General features: G+C 39.5%; 2 protein-coding genes across 3 annotated transcripts in view; both read right to left on the bottom strand.

Moving 5' to 3' along the window:
- The window catches only part of n4bp3 (NEDD4 binding protein 3), a 40,943-nt gene extending 37,211 nt beyond the window's left edge, over positions 1 to 3,732 (bottom strand). The window contains exon 1 of one of the 2 annotated variants that reach the window (XM_053236657.1): positions 3,537 to 3,732. The gene's annotated coding sequence lies outside the window, so the exon portion shown is untranslated. The remainder of the gene's footprint in view (positions 1 to 3,536) is intronic. The other variant, XM_026947346.3, reaches the window with a different exon arrangement.
- Positions 3,733 to 7,304: 3,572 nt separating this feature from the next.
- Positions 7,305 to 16,437, bottom strand: LOC113547110 (serine-rich adhesin for platelets). The gene is made up of 3 exons (XM_053236571.1): positions 16,130 to 16,437; positions 15,144 to 15,295; positions 7,305 to 14,532 (listed from the first exon to the last, which is right to left on the bottom strand). The coding sequence occupies exons 1-3, from the start codon at positions 16,435 to 16,437 to the stop codon at positions 7,520 to 7,522; spliced, it is 7,473 nt and encodes a 2,490-aa protein (XP_053092546.1). The 3' UTR covers positions 7,305 to 7,519.
- Positions 16,438 to 17,434: the final 997 nt, after the last annotated feature.

The raw sequence follows: 17,434 nt of genomic DNA, 5'->3' as shown, positions 1-17,434 counted from the left end.
TAAACATGCCAGGGTGTGCTGTAACAGGAAAATCATCAACAACAGGGTGGTGTCGTGCGTTACCGCTCCAAAGTGGATTTTTTTTCTCTAAAACGGCAAATCCAGAAGTGTTTTTTTTTCTTCTCTTTTACCTTCTTTTTTACAGCAATTTTCCAACGATTACAATTTTTATTTTAGTAAAAAACAACTTATCGCACTTTTTAATTATTTATAGTTACATTTAATGTTGTGGAACATCCACAAGACAAGTTAGTTCCTGTTCTCACTTACATTACAGCAGCTGTAAACAGTCGTTCCCTCACCAGCCTCTCCTTTTTTTTCTCTCTTCACGTTAATAAGAAAAAAAAAAACGCATCTTGTCATGTTACAGAGAAACCGGAAAGCATAACCTGCTCTGTCCTGAAGACTTACTGATTGTTACAAAGCGCTGACACTGGAGACTCCTTCCATAAATAAATGTTAACTCAACTTCTCCTCACAGAAAACTTCACCATATCAGCTATTATACATTTTTATTTGTTAAATAACCATTAAAAAAAGATTTATTTATTATTAGATCTAGATTATGAAGATTGCCTGCCATTGACGTCTCTATGACTGAATTATTACTATATGATAATGTATTTATGGTGGTTTTACTGTGGTTTGAATTCTATGACTACTGTAATAGAAAATTAATTAACACTTTCTGACCAATCAAAATCGGACCAGCTTTGTGGTATAAAGAAATGTAACAAATGTTAAGATTGCAATTTAAGTTCAAGCAAACAGGAGACAGTGAGGGCAAGTAAAACAACGCGTTAAAACAGTACAGGATAGTACGCAGAGCTTGGATAGTAATCATGCGAATTATCACATTAACAAGCTCTTAGCACTTTCATTCCTTTCTTTATCACACCTTTATTTTTCCTTTTCTTCAAGATCTTAAACAGCGCGAGACCCCTGAACGTTTGAAGTGGCTCCCCCTAGCTGTCAACAACGCACCATGGCTGGAGACGTCAAAGGTCATGAAGTGGCCTCTGGTCGCCATGGTTACTGGACGGTAGGGGGAAAAACACTTCAACACTTCGGCGGTCCCTTTTGTCCTGCAGTTCTGGGCACTGAAAGTAGCGACACAAACACCACTGATCGCCACCAAACTGCGCAGAACAACAAACAAATAAACTCCAGTACACTAGTGAAGTGTGAGGGTGAGGATTGGCGTGTGGGGGGTAAATACTTCACGACCACCAGCGTGGATGAAAAGAACAAGCAGCGGCACCTTTTACTGAGCTGTGTAGCAGCAAATTAAGGGATTTGTAAAGTGATTTTCTCACTGATACTCATCCAGCTATTAAAACCTCTTCAGCTTCTTTACACTGAAAAGAAATGGAAAACAATATGATGCAATATGATGAAGCTAAGATTAAGTTATTTTGGTTTCCAGAAATATGCGTTTTTTTGGGGTTTAGGAGGTTAAACACTGTAAACCCCAGACACTTAGCATAAGTTAAAAACTCTTCAGTGTGTAAAAATGTCTAATAGTAAATTAAATGTCTTTTAGTAACATTTAGTGGTAACTAAGGCTGATTTTTATAATTGACTGATTATAATATCTAATTTAAATCACATATAGACATAATGACAAAAGAAACCAGATTCAAATAGATCTCTTTATATGAATGATATGAATGATCCAACACAATGGCAGGGAGACATGATTTTCTTAATCAAATATAATTATATTCAAAGATTCTTCCATTTTTAATAAGGCTAGTGATGTCGAGATTTACTTAGGCCATTTTAGTAGTGTCTTGTACAAAAAAAATCAATTTATTAGTAAAATTACACTTGTAGGCATATGAGGACTTTGTAATTTCCAAAATATGATCTCTTTATTAGCCAAAATATTTTATTAACACCGAAATCACAATCCGTTCCTGTATGTATGCTTCTGTATCTATTAATCAGGTTTATGAAGTGTGAGGAGGACTGCTTGCTAAAAAAATCACTCTGCTCCAGAGACATGGACGCCACTGAAATCTCTGAGGCTGGATAAATCCTCTCACTGACTCGACCTGAGGCTGAGAGACCCATCACACATCACATCAGTAAATCACTACAGCATTTCTGAATCTTTTTGCTGCCAGGAACCTCTTTTAGTACTAAAACCACCTTCATGATCAAAGCACACATTTATTTTGTAAGTAAGATCAAATTCTTCAGATGGGAAACACATATGTGCTATTATTTGATGTTTTTTTTTTAAATAAGTGGAGCCATTACAGCTTTTTATTCATGATCTTTTCACCATTTTCTTATTATATTAACTGCATGAATGAGTTTTAGATCAGGAATAAACATCTTCCTATAAGAGAAAGGTAGACAAGAGAACCGGTGAAGGCTGGTCATGATAGTAGATGGGAAGCTAAAATAATATCTATCAACAGCTTGATAATGAAACTGTTAGTGTTTGGAGTAGCACATTATAGCACAAGGACTCATCAGTGGCAAAATAAGAAGGATGTGGGACACACACACACACACACACACACACACACACACTTCAGGGCAGACAGACAGCTACATTAATGATTCTGAATTTTAATTTCTGAAAATGTTACAAGTCTGTAATGCTCTACAGGGTTCATGCCACAGTAAACAGGGAAAAGTTGTAATCCCCTCAAAAAAAAAAAAAAAAACCACTAAACTTACATTTCCATCATCTGTCCATTTGTGTAATTTTTACTTCGATTAGACGGTGTTTGCGTAGTTTATCTGCTTCTAGTTTCTCCACCAAAGGCATTTCGGGGAAAACAGAATGATTGTGTAAACAATTCACCTTGTTCACGTTCATTACACTCGCAACTGTATTTCACGTATGTCTTCTCAATCGCTGCTGACGACGTGTTACGGATGTGTGTGAAAAAGCTCAGTCCAAATCTAGGGGGTGTGTCTTTGTGTAATGACCTGACACGACTGTCACCGATAGGCTGCATGAATCTACAGTCTGGGCTGGAAAGAAATCAGCCCCAGCCTCGCTACTCGCTTCTGACTACTTCATACCATTCTGTGTGTTTATCTTACAGCTATTGGTGGTGCTGTTGTGCTGGGGTCCACAAAAATCCCAAATAATCACTTTAAAACAACTGTTGAGAGGAAATACTCTGATGTGGATGAGAAATATATATATATATATATATATAGCTTTTCTTTTTTTTTAGCCAATTGAAATGTGCAAAATGTAAAAATGAGAAAATATCCATGAAATGAAGTTTTTGAAATGAAGTTGCTTTCTTTAACAGGAAATGGTCTTAATGAACTCAATTACAAATTAAAAATAAATAAAGTAGGAAAAGTAGGAAACCATGTTGCAGTAATTTCTACAGTGTTGCATTCAGTCCTAGTGTTTTTATTCATAACGGAAACTAAATAAACCCCAAGCGTTCATTTCAAATATTAATAAAATAATTCAATAATAAATAAATCGTTTTTTTGACCCTGTAGATAAAAACTAGATGTGAAACCGGAAGTGCATTAAAAACAAAATCACTCACCATTATCGAGTCCAGTAGCTGATGATGAACCTATAGTCTTAAGCGTGATATTTTAACTCCTTATTGCTTATTTTTTTTAACTCAAAAGTGAAATATTCCCTCCAGTTTGGCGCTAAACTCGGAACAGCACAAACATCCGAGCGACTCGACAGTAAAACTCACTCTGCTCTCTTTCCCTCTCCGACATTTAAACTCAGCACCCAGCCAGCGCTGAAACCCCGCCCCTTGAGCTCCGATTGGCTAGAGGACTCAAAAGCACAGCGATGAATGGACAATTGAGCTGTCATTCAGGTTTCCATGGCAACTGTATAACGCGGTGGAACGGCTGAGTGGCAGCCAATCACAGCGCAGGAGACTGGATGAAATTGAAGCACAACAGCGACGCCTCCTGGCCATAAGAAGCAATTACACGAAAAATGTTAAAATATTTCCTGAAAACAAATGTAAATACCTACCTGAAGTGATCATATTGAATTTTTTTTAAACAAATTTAAATGCAAAGGAAATATTTTCTGTATAGAAAGCGTCCTCTTTTTCTTTTTACCTATTTCCGGGATAAAACAGGAAAAGAAAGCCATGCTTTCTTGAGCTGTGTTTTTGGTTTCATAGCACACAAAATTATTTTTTACATTAAGAGTCAGGTGACAGTGTGTCTTCAGTGTAAGACATTCATAAACTAATTAAAATAATACATTATTGGAGTCTCTTTAATTTTTTTTGTAAACTTATTTAACTCGGTTAAAATGTTTTGTGCAATAAATTGCAGCTAATGTATTTAAAAGTATTTTCAGGATGTATTACATAAAGAATCAACCACTCCAAGTTGTGCTGTAATAGGAAAAATAATCAGCGATGGGGTGGTGTGTTAAACAGAGTGACCTCTTCCAACCCAAAGCTGATTATTTTCCAAAAACATCACATACTGACATGTTTTACTCCTCTTATACCACAGCAATATTACAATGATTACATTTTTAATTTATTAAAGAATGACACATCATACTTTTTAATCTATTTATAGTTACTTTTAGTGTTGTGGAATGTCCATAAAACAACTTAATTCCTGTTATCACTTACATTATAGACAGTTGTTTCTTCACTAGACAACAAATTCAGACTTTCCTTAAAGCCACAGCTTTACCTTTGGCTGTTACAAAATGCTGACACTGGAGACTCCTTCCATAAATGTTAAATAAACATCTCCTTATAGAAAACTTCACCAATAATGATTACGCACATTCATGTCTGCTGTACGAGTCCCTGTGAATGAGTTGTTACTATAGAAACGATAATGTATTATAAACCTCTGATGTGCAGCTGCACTACTGTCAGAGCTGCTGTTATAGAAAACTAATCAACACCTTCTGACCAATCAGAAACAAGAATTCAACAGCACTGTGGTACAAGACGATCGGCCATACTTTAGTGATAAGACAGACGAGCCACACAAAATCTGAGGAAAATAAGAATATTTAATGGCTTTCCATATTAAAAGTAGCCATTTTGATTATAAAATAGTAATAGATGTTTAGACTAAAATACTTGTACACACTTAGATAAAATGGTTAAATGAGGCTTCTTTGGTTTCCCTTTCAGAAAGATTTAGCTAGAACCCCTTTAGGAAGCTAGAATCAAAGAATCCTCAAGGAACCGAGATATATGATTACAAAACTTATTAATAATTTTAGTTTTAACTTGGTTTTAGATGCAGAAATGGAAACTGAGATCATGGCAGCAGTACAGTGTCTCCCCCTACTGGTAGTGCAGCTTTTACACAGTTATCCATACTAACACCCGCAAAATATCTTCATATTAGTTATTAATCCATTATTACATAATAATTATGCACTGCTAGTTTCCATTATGAAATGGCAGAGAGCAGACAAAAAGGACTAAACATTTTATTATAAAATTTTTTCTTAAATCGTGTAACTATCAGGGAAGAGAGGATGTTTCCTTTTTCTATAAAGTTCATTTAACATGCACGTAATGCAGCTGATAATCACACAAGTGTGAAACATGAACAGTACAGGTCTGATACACCACTTAAACAGCTACAGCTTAATATGCAGAATACAACAAAACAACAGAAGCAAAAACACCAAGGAAACAAAGGGAAAAAAGAAAAATAAACCATCAGTGCCAAAGCACAAAATATAACTAAAATATAATAGAATTTATTACTTTGGATAATCAAACGTTCTCTGCCTTATACGTGTTATTTTTCAGAAACATGTCTACGAGAAATGAACAATGTAGTTGTGGTTGACAAGAAAAAAGAAATAAGTAAAACTTTTTCATTTTTTGGCCCAGTGTTTCCTGAATTTTTGAATTTTCATTTCGATGAATCTCTAATATATACAATTCTATACCCTTTTAAAATGTTAAAACAAGAGCGGCAGAACAAGAAAAAAGTTTAGAAGATCATGAGTTTGAATCCCAAGGGAGCAAAACTGGCCGTGCTCTCAGGGTGGGAGGGGCATACTCTCTCCCCTGTCAATCAAAGTGACACTAACCAATCATGAGTGTCTGTGGGTTTATGTATGCCGAAGAGGGCGGATTGCGCTTTCCTCTGAGTGTGTTACACCACTCTGTGACGCAGCACGAGCAGGAGATAGAAAAGATGTGTGAGGTCGGCTGGAGTGCTGGCTAGTGGGTGAGAATTGGCAGGTGACTAAATCGGTGAAAATGAGGGAAAAAAGTTTTTAAAAAAAGCAAATATAAAAATATAATTTAAAAAGAAATTTTGGGGATTTTACAGGTTTCAGTTACATGTCCTTTTGTTGCACCTTTTGCTTTAAAAAATGTCTGTTTGAGATACATAACATTTCGTTTTAGATAATTGGTGGTCATTTGACCCACGAGGAATTTGGAAACCTAACATGGCAGACATTTTGTCCTATGAATGATAAATGATGAGTTGTGACTCTTGTACAGCTCTCAGGTTGTGCGTGGTTTGGTGGTGTTGCGTTTCTTCTGCACGTTGACGTTAGTGGAGACGGAGCGTGAGCCCTGCAGGTTCTGAGCAGTGCAGGTGTAGGTTCCGTCATCCACCTCCCTCACTTCATCCACCTGCAGGACTGACTGTGAGCGCTGCCGGCTGAGTCCATCCACCTGCACTGTCTGCACAGTCTCCTGTGTGTACAGCGGCCGTCCAATCTGAAAACACATGCACACTTCTCATACACTTCTGCTAATGACTCACAGCACATTTCCTGTGTAACCCATCACTCTGTGGACTGACCTTCTGTCCAGGATACTCCCACGTGAAGTCCACTGCCACATCCTGTTCTCCCACCACCGTGCAGGAGAGCTGCAGATTCACACCCACAGCCACTGAGGAAGCTGAGGCCTGGATCACGGGGACAGGAGGAGCAGCCGGGTCTGGACCAGACAGGGCAATATTCAGAGGTCACACACTGTCATCTACAAATCTACAGTTTTTACAGGAACTCATAGTTTCAAAAACTTTCATTGTTCCTTATTAGAAATCTAACAATAATTATAAAATTTTAAAATTATTTTCAGCTTAACTGAAATGTAATGACTACTGTATAAAGGCAAACAGTTAAGTGAAAAAATAAATTCCTATAGCCAACTCCAGAATTATTGGAGTTACCATTATTACCATGACTGTGTAACAGGCAAAAAGGTTTATAAATGTCTAAACAAACAAGCAAATAAACAAAAGTTTTTTTTTAAATTATGTTTATTAAGAAATAAATACAGAAAAAAGTGAGTACATTGAAAATGTAAATATCACCCATTGCATGTGCAACTAGAGTTGACTATATATATAAAATGTGTATTTTTTTCCTCAAAGAATCAGCTCTAAAAAAACTGAAAAATTTCAACCACATTACAGAAATATCTCGAATTACTAAACTATATTATTTTCTGTCAATACAAGAAAATGTGGGATGTTTATTCTGTATCTATTTGAGGTTAACCACTGATCTGTGTGTGTAAATGAATGTAACACACTAATTTTCTGTAGATGTGTTGGCTGTGTTGGACGTGTTAGACATATAGGACATGTTGGCTGTGTTAGATGTGTTGGATCTATTAGATGTGTTGCACATGTTGGACGTATTGGCTGTATTGGCTATGTTGGACATTTTGGCTGTGTAGGCTGTGTTGAACATATAAGATGTGTTGAACGTATAAGATGTGTTAGCTGTGTTAGACATGTTGGATGTGTTGACTGTCTTGGATGTGTTGGATGTATTAGACATGTTGGACGTGTTGGGCATGATAGACGTGTTGAACATGCTGGCTATGTTGGACTTGATAGATGTGTTGACTGTGTTGGATGTGTTGGCTGTGTTGGACATATTAGACATGTTAGATGTGTTAAACGTGTTAGACATGTTGGATGTGTCAGATGTGTTAGACATGTAGGACATGTTGGATGTGTTGGACGTATTAGACGTGTTGGATGTTTTGGCTGTGTTGGATGTGTTGGACGTATTAGACGTGTTGGATGTGTTGAACATGTTGGCTGTGTTGGACATATTAGACATGTTGGATGTGTTGGCTGTGTTGGACGTGTTGGACGTGTTAGCTGTGTTAGACATGTTGAACGTGTTGGCTGTGTTGGATGTGTTGGACGTATTAGAAGTGTTAAACATGGACATGTTGGCTGTCTTGGACGTGTTGGATGTATTAGATGTGTTGGACATGTTGGACGTGTTGGCTGTGTTGGACGTGTTGGACATTTTGGATGTGTTGGATGTGTTGGGCATATTGGATGTGTTGGAAGTGTTGGCTGTGTTGGACATGTTGGCTGTGTTGGATTTGTTAGATATATTAGACGTTTTGGATGTGTTGGACGTGTTGGATGTGTTGGATGTGTTAGCTGTGTTAGACGTGTTGGATGTGTTGACTGTCTTGGATGTGTTGGGCATGATAGACGTGTAGGAGATGTTGGCTGTTTTGGACTTGTTAGACATGTTAAACATGTTAGACATGTTGGCTGTCTTGGATGTGTTAGATGTATTAGATGTGTTGGACATGTTGAACGTGTTAGATGTGTGGGACGTGTTGGACATTTTGGATGTGTTGGACGTGTTGGCTGTGTTGGACATGTTGGATGTGTTAGATATATTAGATGTGTTGCACATGTTGGACGTGTTGGCTGTGTTGGCTGTGTTGGATGTATTAGACGTGTTGGATGTGTTGGACATGTTGGCTGTGTTGGATGTGTTGGACGTGTTGGATGTATTAGACGTGTTGGATGTGTTGGACATGTTGGCTGTGTTGGATGTGTTGGATGTGTTAGCTGTGTTAGACGTGTTGGATGTGTTGGATGTATTAGACATGTTGGACGTGTTGGGCATGATAGACGTGTAGGAGATGTTGGCTATGTTGGACGTAATGGATGTGTTGGCTGTGTTGGATGTGTTGGACATATTAGACGTGTAGGAGATGTTTGCTGTGTTGGACTTGTTAGACATGTTAAACATGTTAGACATGTCGGACATGTTGGCTGTCTTGGACGTGTTGGATGTATTAGATGTGTTGGACATGTTGGCTGTGTTGGACATTTTGGATGTGTTGGGCATATTGGATGTGTTGGATGTGTTGGACGTGTTGGCTGTGTTGGACATGTTGGCTGTGTTGGATGTGTTAGATATATTAGACGTGTTGCACATGTTGGATGTGTTGGCTGTGTTGGACGTGTTAGCTGTGTTAGACGTGTTGGATGTGTTGACTGTCTTGGATGTGTTGGCTGTATTAGACATGTTGGATGTGTTGGGCATGATAGACGTGTTGAACATGCTGGCTGTGTTGGACGTAATGGACGTGTTGGGTGTGTTGGATGTGTTGGACATATTAGACGTGTAGGAGATGTTAGCTGTGTTGGACTTGTTAGACGTGTTAAACATGTTATACATGTTGGCTGTCTTGGACGTGTCGGATGTATTAGATGTGTTGGACATGTTGGACGTGTTAGATGTGTGGGACGTGTTGGACATTTTGGATGTGTTGGGCATATTGGATGTGTTGGATGTGTTGGACATGTTGGCTGTGTTGGACATGTTGGATGTGTTAGATATATTAGATGTGTTGCACATGTTGGACGTGTTAGCTGTGTTGGATGTATTAGACGTGTTGGATGTGTTGGACATGTTGGCTGTGTTGGCTGTGTTGGACGTGTTGGATGTATTAGATGTGTTGACTGTCTTGGATGTGTTGGGCATGATAGACGTGTAGGAGATGTTTGCTGTTTTGGACTTGTTAGACATGTTAAACATGTTAGACATGTTGGCTGTCTTGGATGTGTTAGATGTATTAGATGTGTTGGACATGTTGAACGTGTTAGATGTGTTGGACATTTTGGATGTGTTGGACGTGTTGGCTGTGTTGGACATGTTGGATGTGTTAGATATATTGGATGTGTTGGACGTGTTGGCTGTGTTGGCTGTGTTGGATGTATTAGACGTGTTGGATGTGTTGGACATGTTGGCTGTGTTGGACACGTTGGATGTATTAGACGTGTTGGATGTGTTGGACATGTTGGCTGTGTTGGATGTGTTGGATGTGTTAGCTGTGTTAGACGTGTTGGATGTGTTGACTGTCTTGGACGTGTTGGATGTGTTGAACATGCTGGCTATGTTGGACGTAATGGACGTGTTGGCTGTGTTGGATGTGTTGGACATATTAGACGTGTAGGAGATGTTTGCTGTGTTGGACTTGTTAGACATGTTAAACATGTTAGACATGTTGGACATGTTGGACATGTTGGCTGTCTTGGACGTGTTGGATGTATTAGATGTGTTCGACATGTTGGACGTGTTGGACATTTTGGATGTGTTGGGCATATTGGATGTGTTGGATGTGTTGGACATGTTGGCTGTGTTGGACATGTTGGCTGTGTTGGACGTGTTAGCTGTGTTAGATGTGTTGACTGTCTTGGATGTGTTGGCTGTATTAGACATGTTGGACGTGTTGGGCATGATAGACGTGTTGAACATGCTGGCTGTGTTGGATGTAATGGACGTGTTGGCTGTGTTGGATGTGTTGGACATATTAGACGTGTAGGAGATGTTAGCTGTGTTGGACTTGTTAGACGTGTTAAACATGTTAGACATGTTGGCTGTCTTGGATGTGTTGGATGTATTAGATGTGTTGGAAATGTTAGACGTGTTAGATGTGTTGGACCTGTTGGACATTTTGGATGTGTTGGGCATATTGGATGTGTTGGACATGTTGGATGTGTTAGATATATTAGATGTGTTGCACATGTTGGATGTGTTGGCTGTGTTGGATGTATTAGATGTGTTGGATGTGTTGGACATGTTGGCTATGTTGGATGTGTTGGATGTGTTGGATGTATTAGACGTGTTGGATGTGTTGACTGTCTTGGATGTGTTGGATGTATTAGACGTGTTGGATGTGTTGAACATGCTGGCTATGTTGGACGTAATGGACGTGTTGGCTGTGTTGGATGTGTTGGACATATTAGACGTGTAGGAGATGTTTGCTGTGTTGGACTTGTTAGACATGTTAAACATGTTAGACATGTTGGACATGTTGGACATGATGGCTGTCTTGGACGAGTTGGATGTATTAGATGTGTTGAACATGCTGGCTATGTTGGACGTAATGGACGTGTTGGCTGTGTTGGATGTGTTGGACATATTAGACGTGTAGGAGATGTTAGCTGTGTTGGACTTGTTAGACGTGTTAAACATGTTAGACATGTTGGCTGTCTTGGACGAGTTGGATGTATTAGATGTGTTGGACATTTTGGATGTGTTGGGCATATTGGACATGTTGGATGTGTTGGCTGTGTTGGACGTGTTGGACATGTTGGCTGTGTTGGATGTGTTAGATATATTAGACGTGTTGCACATGTTGGATGTGTTGGCTGTGTTGGACGTGTTAGCTGTGTTAGACGTGTTGGATGTGTTGACTGTCTTGGATGTGTTGGCTGTATTAGACATGTTGGACGTGTTGGGCATGATAGACGTGTTGAACATGCTGGCTGTGTTGGACGTAATGGACATGTTGGCTGCGTTGGATGTGTTGGACATATTAGACGTGTAGGAGATGTTAGCTGTGTTGGACTTGTTAGACGTGTTAAACATGTTATACATGTTGGCTGTCTTGGACGTGTTGGATCTATTACATGTGTTGGACATGTTGGACATGTTAGATGTGTGGGACGTGTTGGACATTTTGGATGTGTTGGGCATATTGGATGTGTTGGATGTGTTGGACGTGTTGGCTGTGTTGGACATGTTGGATGTGTTAGATATATTAGATGTGTTGCACATGTTGAACGTATTGGCTGTGTTGGATGTATTAGACGTGTTGGATGTGTTGGACATGTTGGCTGTGTTGGCTGTGTTGGATGTGTTGGCTGTGTTGGATGTATTAGACGTGTAGGATGTGTTGACTGTCTTGGATGTGTTGGATGTATTAGACATGTTGGACGTTTTGGGCATGATAGACGTGTTGAACATGCCGGCTATGTTGGATGTATTAGACGTGTAGGAGATGTTGGCAGTGTTGGACATTTTGGATGTGTTGGACGTGTTGGACATGTTGGCTGTGTTGGATGTGTTAGATATATTAGACGTGTTGGACATGTTGGCTGTGTTGGACGTAATGGACGTGTTGGCTGTGTTGGATGTGTTGGACATATTAGACGTGTAGGAGATGTTGGCTGTGTTGGACTTGTTAGACATGTTAAACATGTTAGACATGTTGGCTGTCTTGGACGTGTTGGATGTATTAGATGTGTTGGACATGTTGGCTGTGTTGGCTGTGTTAGATGTGTTAGACGTGTTAGAATTGTAGGACGTGTTAAACGTGTTAGACATGTTGGACGTATTGGACCTGTTGGACGTGTTAGACGTGTTGGCTGTGTTGGACATGTTGGCTGTGTTGGATGTGTTAGACATATTAGACGTGTTGCACATGTTGGACGTGTTGGACATGTTGGCTGTGTTGGATGTATTAGACGTGTTGGATGTGTTGGACATGTTGGCTGTCTTGGATGTGTTGGCTGTGTTGGATGTGTTGGCTGTGTTGGACCTAATGGACGTGTTGGCTGTGTTGGACGTATTAGATGTGTAGGAGATGTTGGCTGTGTTGGACTTGTTAGACATGTTAAACATGTTAGACATGTTGGCTGTCTTGGACGTGTCGGATGTATTAGATGTGTTGGACACGTTGGACGTGTTAGATGTGTTGGACGTGTTGGACGTGTTATATGTGTTGGACGTGTTAGACGTGTTGCATACTTTGGACATGTTGTCTGTGTTGGAAGTGTTGGATGCATTGGACGTTTTAGACATATTGGCTGTCTTGGATGTGTTGGACATGTTGGCTGTGTTAGATGTATAAGACATGTTGGACGTGTTAGAAGCGTTGGACGTGTTAGACGTGTTGGACATGTTAGACGTGTTGGATGTGTTGGATGTGTTAGACATGTTGGATGTGTTGGATGTTTTAGACGTGTTGGACGTGTTAGACGTGTTGGATGTGTTGGATGTGTTAGACATGTTGAATGTGTTGGATGTTTTAGACGTGTTAGACGTGTTGGACGTTTTAGACGTGTTGGATGCGTTGGATGTGTTGAACATGTTGGGTGTGTTAGATGTGTTAAACATGTTAGATGTGTTGGACGTGTTGGATGCTTTGGACGTGTTAGAAGTGATGGACGTGTTAGATGTGTTAGACATGTGAGACATGTTGGACATGTTGGATGCGTTGGACGTGTGGGACGTGTTGGACATGTTGGACATATTGGATGCATTGGACATCTTACACATGTTGGCTGTGTTGGACGTGTTAGATATGTTGGACGTGTTAGACATGTTAGATATGTTGGAGGTGTGAGACATGTTGGATGTGTTATACATGTTGGTTGTGTTGGACGTGTGGGACGTGTTAAACATGTCAGACATGTTGGATGTGTTAGACGTGTTGGATGTGTAAGACGTGTTGGATGCGTTGGACGCGTTAGGCATGTTGAAAGTGTAAGATGTTTTGGATGCTGTGGACGTGTTAGACGTGTTGGACGTGTTAGAGGTGTTGGATGCATTGAGCATGTTAGACGTGTTGGACGTGTCAGACGTGTTGGATGCATTAGACATGTTGGTTGTGTTGGACGTGATAGACATGTAGGACGTGTTGGATGTGTTGGCTGTTTTGGACGTGTTGGCTGTGTTGGATGTATTAGACATGCTGGACATGTTGGATGTGTTGGACGTGTTGGCTGTTTTGGACGTGTTGGACGTGTTAGATGTGTTAGATGTGGTGGAGGTGGTGGATGTATTGGACATGTTATACGTGTTAGATGTGTTGGATGTATTAGACGTGTTGGACATGCAAGATGTGTTGGATGTTTTGGACGTATTAAAAGTGTTGGACTGCTTGGACGTGTTAGATGCATTGGACGTGTTGAACATGTTGGACATATTAGACATGTTGGATGCATTGGACGTGTTAGATGTCTTGGATGCGTTGGATGCGTTGGAAGTGTTACACATGTTGGCTGTGTTGGAATGGTTAGATGTATTGGACGTGTTGGATGTGTTAGACGTGTTAGACACGTTGGATGTGTTGGACGTGTTGGACGTGTTGGCTGTTTTGGATGTGTTGGATGTGATAGACGTGTTGTATGTGCTGGCAGTGTTGGACATGTTAGACGTGTTGGACATGTTGGACATGCTGGATGTGCTCTCACAGTGGACGTAGATGAGCATGTATTTGATGGAGCTCTGCCGCAGGTTCCCCACGCTGGCCACGCAGTACAGAGAGCCAGCATGATGCGCTTTGGGCCTGTGGATGGTGAAACCACGCGTCACATCGTATGAGATCTCGGATCCGTCCACCTTCACCTCCACGGGCGGGAACTCACGGTGCAGGGTGACTTTGGCCTGCGGGGTCGTGACCTGACACGGCAACACTGTGGGCCAGTTACTTCTGAGATGCATAACCTCGTAATAATCTGACGATGGCACGAAGAGCTCCTGAGGGTCTGACACGAGGGACACGAGACATTTTATTATCTATATTCACGTAAAAAACACTTCCAGCAGACTTCTGTAAGAGTTTACAGTTAATGAAGGACACTTTATATAAAAAACAATGTTTCAAGAAAAAAATCCTTTTAAAGCTTCTTACTGAACATTAATTTCCTGTGACTAATATACAGTGTGCAGGAAATATAAACATCATGACATTATACAATTTGTGAGGTGACAAGAAGCCAGCATATTAAGAAAAAAGATAAAAAGATAAGATAAAAGTGGAAAGATAATTATAAATTCAGAAAAAACATGACAAATATAATTTTAAATATTACATATATTCTTTACTTAAATATATTCTTTACTTACTTTTTTTTAAAGATTTTAAAGTAATCCAAATGATATAAACCATATATTTTATTATTAAATACCTTCAAATCGAATGTGGAAAATTCAGGAAGCTTTTATAACATATACGTGGGACTCAGTGTTTAAGATCTTCATTTTCAGTCTCAGTTTGGCTGCTCGTGACTTTAGACCGCTGTACAGGATATGATATCATTCCTGACAGCACTATTTTACACAGCCAGACACATTTAGAGTGTAATATTTACATTACCGGGAAAGAAGATGAAGACTTTGAGGGCTTTATCATACTCTTTCCTGCAGTCTGAGTCCTCGCAGTACAGCGGGTAGCAGGTGTACTCTCCTGTATCGGCTCCTGACGAATTGGCTAAAATCAGCGCGCCGTATCGCTCGTGCTGCACCGTCCTAATCAACAAAAAGTTCATAAATCACTACGACTTCAATTATAGAAAAATCACATACATTTCATACATATATATATATATATATATATATATATATACACACACACGCACACACACATACCTGTATATGTATATATATATATATATATATATATATATATATATATATATATATGTACTTATTGGGTCTAAAAGATATTTAGACACTTCACACACACACATATATATATATATATATATATATGTGTGTGTGTGAAGTGTCTAAATATCTTTCAGATCCAGTTCAGTTCCTGGTTGTAAAACTACAAAAGTTAACAGTTCAAGGTGGGGGGTTGGAGTGTGATGGGGGGAGGGGGTCAATACTTATTCAAGCCACTGTATGATATATTGACATCAAGTATGTAATCAAGTCATTCATAAGAAAGTAACGGGTGACTGTTATTAGACTGTCATGGTAGCGCCAAAGGGCGCAGCACTACACTACCCATCAGCCGCAGCACATCACATGACTATATCACGTGCCTCACCAGTCACTCTCCCCAGTGTCTCCTTATGCCATTTTAGCGACACTATTTCTGTTCTAGTTTTCATTATCTCACTGTCTGGCTTTTGTTGTACTTGTTGTCTGTGCTACAGTATCGCTTAGAGTCAGTATGTTTTTTGCCTTGTAGCCACAGTTCAGGTTTATGGTTCTGGTTTTGACAGTTTCTTTTGTTCTGCTTGTACTTTGCACAATAAATTATCTGCACTTGCATCTGCCTTCATCTCCATTCCATGACAAAGACACGTGTTCAAATGTATCCTAAGAACTTGATTATTGTAATCAGTCACCTACCTGAGTCGTCCCTCATCATCCTCCTGCAGGTAAGACGGGACGTCCCACTGAACACGACTGCCTTTACACCTCAGCTCCAGTGTGTCCCCTGCAGGGACCGACAGCGTTTTCCCCACCTTCTCAAACTTCCCCTTCCCCACTACTCGGTTCAGGTACGGCGGAGCTGCTGTGGGACTCGGGGGCTTGGGTGGGGGCGTGGCTTTTTTTATGACTGACATGCTCTTGTTCTTCTTCTCAGCCTCTTTCTTCACCTTCACCTTCTCTTTCAGCTTCTTATCTCCTGCTGACTTTGGCTGCTTTTGGCTCATTCCTGTATGTTTATAGGACATCATGTTATTGTTTCATAAAGTCATTCTTATAAAGCTTATTCTTATAACAGCTCATTCTTAGGGACTTGTACAGAAGACACTGCAAATAACTGGATTTAAAAAACATGAAATTGTTCATATGGTGAAGATTTCTGTCGAGACATTTATTTAACATTTACGGAAGGAGTCTCCAGTGTCAGTGTTTTGTAACAGGCAGCTGTAACTTTTAGATTTTCACCACAGTAAAGTCTTCAGTACAGAGGAGTTTACACTTTCTGTTTTCTCAGTAATGTGAAAATCTGTGTTTTTTTTGTCTTAATAACTTCAAGAGAGGGAAAAACACGAGAGGCTGGTGAGGGAACGACTGTTTATAGCTGCTATGATTTAAGTAATAACAGGAATTAACTGGTCATAACTATAAACAGATTTAGTAAATAAAATGTTGTAATATTTACTTTTTTGCTGTGGCGTAAAAGGAATAAATCACTTCAGGATGTGAGGTTATAGGAAAATAATCCACTTCCAGGCGCTAACAGTAACAGTAACTTCACATCTTCGTTGATCATCTTCCTACTACAGCACATCCCCAAGTGTTTTATTCCTTACATACTGCATTATTTGTCTACCAGCAACATGAAGGTCTTGAGGTTTGGGTTAAAAGAAGAAAATAATATTTAGTAAAGAACGCCGTCTATGCAGTGCACCCTTCACATTACATCATCCTGCTTGCAGTATATATTTTTTGCATATATTTATATTTTTATACCTATTATAGTTTTTCTATTACAACCTACAGTAATACCATTCCTGTTGTTATCTGCTCAATAAGCCACTGCACATATTCACCTCCCATAGCCTTGTTATTTATATGTATAGCTTATTGAGCAGATAACAACAGGAATGGTATTACTGTAGGAATATATATTTACATATTCAACTTGCATTTTGTTAAATTTGCACAATGCAAACTACATTTCATTGCTGAGTACCTATACAA

The sequence above is a fragment of the Pangasianodon hypophthalmus genome, chromosome 9, assembly GCF_027358585.1.
Source record: "Pangasianodon hypophthalmus isolate fPanHyp1 chromosome 9, fPanHyp1.pri, whole genome shotgun sequence".
Classification (NCBI taxonomy): Eukaryota; Metazoa; Chordata; class Actinopteri; order Siluriformes; family Pangasiidae; genus Pangasianodon; species Pangasianodon hypophthalmus.
Note: the sequence above shows the minus strand (reverse complement) of the source record. Positions and strands in the feature narration are given on the sequence as shown.

Bases quoted from the DNA above. Each gene is read 5' to 3' on its own strand.
- LOC113547110 (XM_053236571.1), bottom strand. From the start codon at position 16,437: ATGAGCCAAAAGCAGCCAAAGTCAGCAGGAGATAAGAAGCTGAAAGAG. The intron at 15,296-16,129 runs GTAGGTGACTGA...TTTGTTGATTAG, and splicing joins GATGATGAGGGACGACTCAG to GACGGTGCAGCACGAGCGAT. The intron at 14,533-15,143 runs GTAATGTAAATA...CCCTCGTGTCAG, and splicing joins AGTCTTCATCTTCTTTCCCG to ACCCTCAGGAGCTCTTCGTG.